Genomic DNA, 8225 nt, shown 5'->3' with positions numbered 1-8225 from the left:
TAAGCTAAGAAGTTCAATTGCCCGGTTCAGGGCCAACAGTCAGGGGCACAAGGCAATCTCTTTCCCAATACAGGCCCCCCACCTCCCTCCCCCTCCTCCCAGCATGTCTCAGCTCTCACGTTAATTAACGTTAATAAGCAACACCTGAGGAGCTCATTATATTGGCCACTTCTGGGACCTTTTCTGGGCCTACCAATTACAGTTTCTGGGGAGGGGGCCTGGGAGCCACATTTTTAACAAATTCCCTAAGAAATGTTATTCCCGGGTGGGGGTGGGGGGGATTAGGAACACTTGTTGAGAAATGCTAGGTCAAAAGAGACAATAACACTGGACCACTTGGGCACGGGAAGCAGGTGAGCTTCCTGCTTCTCCCTTCAGGGAGGAGGACCGGACATTGGAAGGCTCCTACCCCAGGCAGGGGCCAGGAAAGGGTTTTAAGCAGGGCTGGCCTTGAACCTGGCTGTCTTTTGAACCCTCCACTCATACTCATCCTTTCCAAAAGAACTCTCCTGTTCCCCCGGTCCCTAATCCTAGCCCAGCTGGGGTTCCTGCTCCCCAGGGCTCCTTATGACCTATGTGTAGTTCCAACTCAGCACCAATACATTGAATTCACACAGTCCATGTACTTGTGCTGTTGTCCTAACCTCCTCTCCACCAGGAACCTTCTTCAGGCAAGGGCATGACTGAGGCACAGTGCCTGGCATGCCGCAGGTGCCCTCTACATGTTTAGCAAGCGGACGGTTGTGCTCCATTGACAACTATGTCACCACCAAACGGTCCTGATTTTTCACACAGAAAGTTCTAAGCCACTCCTTGCTCACATGGCCTAGAACACTTCCCTTCCAGCTGAGACACGGGGCCCCATTCCTAAACCACAGGATATTACAGGGGTCAGAATGAAACATCAGATGCCTGAGGTTTGGATTATAATGTCACAAAGTTAATCCGTTTATACGTTTTGTTTTGGAAAGCACAAAAATTCTCATAACGCTGTCCAAAGTCCACACACGTGCAGGCGGAACCCCTCCAAGGAATTTAAGGCACAGGAAAAGGTACCAGCAGGTGATTACAGCAACGAAACACGTGGTGTCCAGACTCTTTGAAATGCTAAAAGCAAAACAGCTGACCTCGCTCCTGCCCCGCCTGCTGGAGCACCTGTTTCCAGCTGGACAGCACCTCCCACTCAAGGGCAGGCGGCACCAAAGGCAATCAGAATTTTAAATCTAAAGTTAATTTATAAAGAAGGCAAGAAACATTCCATAAAGATCACCCCTGAGAGGTCTCCCTTAGGAGACGCCCCTTCATTCTCAAAGAATAAAACTGTCATGTCACAGGACAATACCCGACTACCTGGTGCTTTACCTGGGAGTAACCACGCGCCCCACCGAAGAAGTCTGCTGGCCACCACGCCGGGCTTACCTTGTCGCCTGGGTGCGTTCTGCTTGGTCTTCGTCACCCGAGGTCAGCTACCTGCGCTGAGGGTCTTGGGGGCTCGTTAATCCTGAGCCTCGGGGAAACTGGAGCCACACAAGCCCCGTTTGGGGGCGCCCCTGCTCAGTGGCTCCCGAAGCCACCTTCCACAGTGCATGGGGAAGGCCTCTCCGTGCCCAAGCTTTAAGCCATGGCCAAGTTCACTTTCAAGTCTGTCTGGGTGTCGGTGACCCAGGCCTGCCCCCTCCAACCGTTGGAAAGTCAGCGCAACCAACTTGGCCTACTCCGGTCAGCCCGTTATGACCCGCCTCCGCGTGGCGCGCTAAATGCACGAGGGGAGGCGCAGCGCACGAGCCCGCACCTGGCTGGGCAGCACCTGGCGCCTGGGCAGCGTGGGCGGCCCGCGGGCACTGTGCCCCGCCCGCCGCGGCCTGCAGCCGCGCAGCCGCGCAGCTGCCCGGCTCACCATCCACGTCGGCCTCTCCCGCCGCAGGTCCCGGGGCGCAGGCCCGGCTCCCCACACCTGTCCACCGGCCAGGCTTCATTAGGCCTCACTTGTGCAGGCAGCTGGCGGCCTCGCCTTGGAGTCCAGACCATGGAAGCCACCCAGGAGCCCTGCCAGGACCCTCAGGGTGAGCCCGGGGCACGGAGGGGGGTTGGGCTGGAGGGCTCTGGCCACACCAGTTCCTGGAGGAGGCTCGAGCCTGGGCAGGTCAAGGGGATGGGCTGCGGTGCCAGAGAGGCCCCCATAGTGCACCAGCCTCCACCGGGTCCACGTCCCCACAGGCGCAGGGCTGGAGTACCGGGACCCTGGTCCTCTTTGTTACAAGGGTGTGTCACTCTGATACGTCGCGTTTATTAAGCACTTACTATGTATCAGGTTTGCTAAGTTACCGGCTTCCTAAAATGCTGTAAAACTGACCTGCCGCACCTTTGCCGTGCCACCAACCTGGCCGGTTCACCTCCTAGAGGCCTGTTCACTCTCTGCCAGCATCCGTCCCCTGCAGGTCAGGCCCCTTCTACACCCAAGGACACAATTTGACAAAGTCCTTTAGCCCACGATGGCCCATCTTACTACACACACTGTGAGGGGGTTATTTCTTAAGACATTATATATCTCACTCAATTTCATTAAAATAACAATAGTGCTTAGGCATTAGTTAGTATCTATTGTAAAAACACTCCGATTTAATTGGAAAAATGAGGCAGCTCCTGGAGCTAAGGATTCCGGGGTTCTGAGTAAGTGGGAGGTGGCCAGGGGCGGGATTGGTGGCCCTGGGAGGGACTTCGTGTAGGGATTTGGAGTACTTTGCCCTTTGATCTTGGGCAAATTACTCCACATTCTGGCGGGCGTTTCTGTATATGTTAGAAGGAGATGTGGGCAGCGCCTTCCTCACAGAGATTGTATATGGTTCTAGTCTTTGAAATGTGCTTAGCACAGTGCCTGGCCGTGGTGAGCACCAGATGAGCCAGCCATAGCTCCAAGACAGACAGGCAGGCTGATAGTCTGAGAGGGGCTTTTGGAGTCAGCTGAGTCGCCCTTCCTGCCTTGTATAAGGAGGGCAGTTGGGCCCAGGCCCAGGCCCCTGCCTGAGGTTCCGCCCAGGGAAGGAGCAGGGGTACGTAGGGACCTGAGAAGGGATGGCAGGGGCAGAGTAGTTCTGTGGAAGGGGAGGGTGGTCGGGCCTGTGGGCTCCTTAGACATCCTTGCGGGGGCTCCCGGAGGCCCTCCAATCCTGCCCTGTCCCCACTCTCAGCCATAATGTCTGTGTCTGTGGCAGGAACAGAATCCCATCTGAGAAGAAAGCAGAATTCAGTGTCTCTCTCTCCCCCATCTGCCCAGCCCCAACATCTGTCCCTAGAAACACCCGGACACCAGCCCTTCCAACTCCCATTCTGGGTGCTGGAAAAAGAGCAGGGAGCTCACGGGAAGTGGGTATACCCCCAAATTAGGATTGCCCTCTGTCTATGCACTTGAGCCGAGGCCCCCTTAGATTTGCACACATTCTTCAGAGCAGTGGGGTTATCAAACTCGACCCTCATAATGGGCAGCCCGGAGTTCCTGCTCGTTCTATAAACCGACAGACCAAAGCTTAGGCTCAAACAGGAAACCAGCCACAGGGCAGGAAGCAGCAAACCTCCTGGTTTAGACCCCACCCCCACCCCTGTGCTAAGCTCAGTGGGTGCTGGCTCCCCACAGGCCAGGAAGGTGGAGGCAAGCCCCCAGCTGCTGGGTTAAAGAAGGAAGAACCTTCGCAGAGTGCAGCCCCCCACACCCAGGATGCCCCGAGTGGGGACCCACCCCCGTCCTGTGCTGTCTCTGGAAAGAAGCACTCATCTGAGGCCCCTGGAGAACCCACAGGGCCTGACACTGGGCACCCCAGCCAGCCCCCTGGCTCGGAGGCTCTCCACAAAGACAAACCCCAGCCTCAGGGAGAAGGCTGTCCCCTCCCCAGGAGAGAGGTCAAGGCAGGGAAGAGGCCTTCCTCGCCGGGCTCCAGTAAGCAGAAAAAGTCCATTGCCACAGGCCCAGCCTCAGCGTCGAGTCCTGGTGCCTCCAAATCCGCCCCTACCACAAACAACACGGGGCCATGCGGGTCAGGCCGGGGGCCCTGCCACCTGGCCAACCTCCTCAGCACATTGGCCAAGGACAGCAGAAACACAGACCGGAAGAGACCCCTAGAGGTGACTTGCCAAGTTCGGAAAAAGACTCGAACCCTCTACCGCTCAGGTAAGTCCCTGAAGGTAAGAGGAGACCTAAGAGATCTGGTGTCATCTCTGGGAATCAGAGACTGGAGGGCGGTTAGTAGCCAGGTGGCCCATCACCTTGTCCTGGACCCTCCTGTGACCTCCTGCAGGGCTGCAGGCTGCCTCCTCAGAAAGTGAAATGGGAAAAAGGTTAGAAAGGTCAGGACAGGCCTGACCAGGCAGTGGCGCAGTGGATAGAGCGTTGGGCTAGGATGTGGAGGACCCAGGTTCAAGACCCCGAGGTCGCCAGCTTGAGTGCGGGCTCATCTGGTTTGAGCAAAAGCTCACCAGCTTGGACCCAAGGTCGCTGGCTCAAGCAAGGGGTTACTCAGTCTGCTGAAGGTCAAGGTACATATGAGAAAGCAATCAATAAACAACTAAGGTGTCTCAAGGAAAAAGTAATGATTGATGCTTCTCATCTCTCTTTGTTCCTGTCTGTCTGTCCCTATCTATCCCTCTCTCTGACTCTCGTTGTCTCTATAAAAAAAAAAAAAAAAAAAAAAAAAAAAAAAAAAAAAAGGTCAGGACAGCAAACACCACAGGGTTCCTGCCCACTGAGCGAAGGCCCCCGCCCAGGGGGGAACTTGGTTGCAAATCTGTGGGAAGACCCCTGGGCTAGGGACTGCAGTCCCACCTGGAAGGCATCCATCTTTTCCTTTCCTACCACATCCCTGGTGTGTGTCTTACTTGAGTGTCTCCTCCTTCCAGATCAGCTGGAGGAGCTGGAAAAGCTATTCCGAGAGGACCACTACCCTGACAGTGACAAGCGCAGAGAGATTGCCCAGACAGTGGGGGTCACCCCGCAGCGCATCATGGTAAAGGGGGCTGGCCAGTGCACCAGGGGTGGAGGAGCACCCCCCGACTGGACCTCTGAGAGCAGGGCCCCTGCTCAGCACCTGCTGAGTCAGTGCCCAAGTCAGAGCTCGCTGGGGCTGTGTTCTTGCCCGTTCACACATCGCAACAGCCATGGAGTGTGGGGAGGGGGGAGCTTTTATACAGCCACTCTGTCGGAAGCAGGCATCTTCCATGGCAGGGCCTGTGGCAATGGACTTTTTCTGGGAGCGACTTCCCAACATCGTGCAGCTAGCTCATCATGTGACTGGCAGGATCTGAGTCTTGGTCTCTGCCCCTTTCTCAGGCTCTTGAAGTGTCTCTCCCTACAGGTGTGGTTCCAAAATCGCCGAGCAAAGTGGCGAAAAGTGGAGAAACTGAATGAGAAGGAGAGCAAGGACAGCCCGGCGGGCCCCGCCCCCGCAGGCCCCGCCCCCGCAGGCCCCGCCCCGGCCAGCGGACTGTGCAGGTGACTGTGAAGGCCAAGCTGGCATCCTGGGGGCTAGAAGGAGAAAGTGCCCAAAGGCTGAGCATGAGGCCAGAGCTGCTGGCTAATATTTAGAGGGGTTTGGGCTATATGGGGTGGGGGAGTGGCCAGGCCCTTGGACCGAGGCAGAGTTTGGCACTCAAGTGTCCCTTTCCTGGCACTGAGGCCAGTGTTGGGACCACTCATACTACAACCTTCCTTCTGTCTGCTTCCAGCTCCACAGCCGAGCTGCCCCCCACTGTGCCCATGGACCCAGAGCCTGGTCCCCTCCCTCAGGAGCGCCCTCTAGACACCCTTCCAGGTGAGCTAGCCACCTTCTGAGGGAGACAGCAAAGACAGCGGGTCTTTCATGATAGACATGGTGTGGGCCAAAGCACCCTGCTGTGGGTCCAGCAGGACTTGTCCAAGGGGACCTGAGCGTCACACACATCGACCACCCACCCGTCCCAAATCTGCCTCCCATTTTCTTACCATGACAACCTCTCTCTGACTTCTGTCCTTAGAACCCCCTGTGCTTCTGACATCTGACCAGACTCTGGCCCCCACCCAACAGAGTAAGGGGGCTCCAAGGGTGGCAGTGACCCCACCACTGTTCAGCCCCCCACCTGTTCAAAGAGCCAGCCTCCTCTCCCCCCTTGGCCCTGCCTACACCCCCCAGCTGATGCCCCTGCTGTTGGATCCTCTGGGCTGTGACTGTGGCCACAAGGACGGCCCCTGTGGGGCCTGGGAAACCAGGTACAGAACCTAATGGGGACCGTTGGTCACTTGAGCTATTGGGAGCAGGGTTAGGAGCTTGGGAGGGCAAAGGGTTGGCTCAGAGGGGCAGGGAAGGGGAACCGTGAAGAAGGATAAAAGGACAAGCAGGTATGGGGTGGGGAGCGGCTGGGATGTCGCAGCAGCAGCAGCAGCAGCAGAGCAGGAATTGGGGCGGAGCTGGGAGCAGGAAGAGGAGGAGTCTGGGGTCTTGGAGGTGGGGCAAAAGGTGAGAGCAGCACACTCTCCCACTATGTGGCAGGAATGAGGAGCCCCCCACCCTCACACAACACACCCCTGTCCCCACAGCGTCACACCGCCCCCCAACTGCTCGTACTTGGAAGAGCTGGAAGTCCAGGATTACCAACCAAGCACCCAGCCAGGGCTGTTCCAGGCCTCCCAGGGTCCACAGAACCAGCTTTTCCAGCACCCCCAGCCTCAGTTTCCCTACTTGCACCCCTTCCCCACGCCCAGCTCCCTGCCGCTGCTGCCACCGCTCCCTGAAGACACATTCTTTTCCCTGCCTTACGGCCCCAATGGGGGCCCTTCACGGGGCTGCTTCCCCGCGCCCCCCACCGGGCAGGTCCTGCCGCAGCCGCCTGCGCCCGTGGGGGCTCTGGGTGAGTCTGCTGGAGGAGAAGCTGCCCTGAGTGACGGGAAGGGGAGAAGGGGCGGAGAGCCTCGTTACAGAGGGGCGGCGGGGCATGGCACGAGGGAGCCATTTTCCCCGCCCCTGGGGGTCTTTCTAAAGCTCTTTCCCCTCAAGTGTCTCTGAGTAGGGTTGAGAGTCAGCGAGAGCTTGGGGGACAGGAAAACTGAAGTCCCCAGACCTGCCCAGCAGTGTCCAACTCTCCCGGGGCTCGGCGTCCCGGGCACTGAATCGGGAGCCCGATTTCCCATTGTCGAAGCACCGGGTGGAGGTTTAGGAGCCTTAGGAGTGACGCACTTGGCACAGGCTCGATGGCGAGTTCTAGGGGTATTCTGACGGGCTGCTGGGACCTCTGGAAACCCAGAGGCAGCCGTCTTATGTGACTAAGTTCTAGTAAAGGGGAAGGGAGACGTGTCTGCTTGGTTCCCCGTCTCCTTGCTGCCTGAGTGAGAGGGTATGTGACCTGAGCCACTTCATGTCACCGTCACCAGGCCACAGAACCTTGACTCAGGGCCATGCAGGGTCCTGAAGGGAGCTCCAGGTGCTAGGATGTCACCTATACCTGGATGGGGTCCTGTGTTACTGTGGCAGCAGGCTGTCTGGGAACGTGTTCAGCTGTGGCTGATATCCCGCGTCTGGCCTAATCTTCCCTGTGCTCTCTGACCCTGCAGGTACAGTCCCCTGGAACGACCCCTGCTTGCCAGAACTGCCCTTCACCGGTCCCTTCTGCCCTCTGGCTCTGGGGCACCCCTCGGGAGGGGACAGCTACTTCCCCGAGCTGTTTCCAGCTCCCTGTGCCCAGGCAACCAGCAGGCAGCCTTCTCCGGGGCCCAGCTGGTTGCCTGGCGGGGCCAGACCAGGGGTGAGGCCCCCCCTTGTCCAGGCCCCCAAGGAGCAGCCCACTGCATCTGCGGAGGCCCGAGGAGAGGACACAAACGGCCATGGCGCTGGTCCTGGGGCCACGGCCTAAGAGAGGCCGCTTGGTGCGAGAGTGCTGGGTGCGCTGGGAAAGACGGGGACTGTAAGGGGAGTGTGACATTCGGTGTGGCCCCTCATCTTGCCAGACACTGTTCTGAGAAGGGAGGGGCTGCCCTCCTCCTCCCCTCTCTCCCCTCCCCTGAGGAAAGTGGACGGCAGTGGGGCTGCTGCATGCTGTTTTTGTTGTTTCCTTTCCTCGCTGGACAAACGAGTCAGCGTGCTTATGGCAGGCAGTGAACTGGCCTGCTCTAGGGGCTCTCTCTCCAATTGTGTCCTCTCACTGCCGCCAGTTCAGACCTCCATTTCCCTCACTGCCTCCCACTCAGCCGACCAGTGGCTGGCTGTGGG

At 58.2% G+C, this 8225-nt stretch overlaps 1 protein-coding gene across 1 annotated transcript; it reads left to right on the top strand.

Moving 5' to 3' along the window:
• Nucleotides 1-1621: 1621 nt before the first annotated feature.
• On the top strand, nucleotides 1622-7869 carry NOBOX (NOBOX oogenesis homeobox). The gene is made up of 8 exons (XM_066254547.1): nucleotides 1622-2063; nucleotides 3632-4162; nucleotides 4888-5060; nucleotides 5328-5479; nucleotides 5713-5798; nucleotides 6001-6232; nucleotides 6560-6870; nucleotides 7571-7869. The coding sequence occupies exons 1-8, from the start codon at nucleotides 1622-1624 to the stop codon at nucleotides 7867-7869; spliced, it is 2226 nt and encodes a 741-aa protein (XP_066110644.1).
• Nucleotides 7870-8225: the final 356 nt, after the last annotated feature.

This window comes from Saccopteryx bilineata, chromosome 2 (genome assembly GCF_036850765.1).
Source record: "Saccopteryx bilineata isolate mSacBil1 chromosome 2, mSacBil1_pri_phased_curated, whole genome shotgun sequence".
In the NCBI taxonomy this organism is placed as follows: domain Eukaryota; kingdom Metazoa; phylum Chordata; class Mammalia; order Chiroptera; family Emballonuridae; genus Saccopteryx; species Saccopteryx bilineata.
Note: the sequence above shows the minus strand (reverse complement) of the source record. Positions and strands in the feature narration are given on the sequence as shown.

What these genes read in the sequence shown, in the direction of transcription:
- NOBOX (XM_066254547.1), top strand. Translation starts at nt 1,622, where the DNA reads ATGGCCAAGTTCACTTTCAAGTCTGTCTGGGTGTCGGTGACCCAGGCC. An exon ending in ACTGGACCTCTGAGAGCAGG is followed by an intron (nt 5,061 to 5,327) that starts GCCCCTGCTCAG and finishes AGGCTCTTGAAG; the next exon opens with TGTCTCTCCCTACAGGTGTG. An exon ending in CCGGCCAGCGGACTGTGCAG is followed by an intron (nt 5,480 to 5,712) that starts GTGACTGTGAAG and finishes GTCTGCTTCCAG; the next exon opens with CTCCACAGCCGAGCTGCCCC.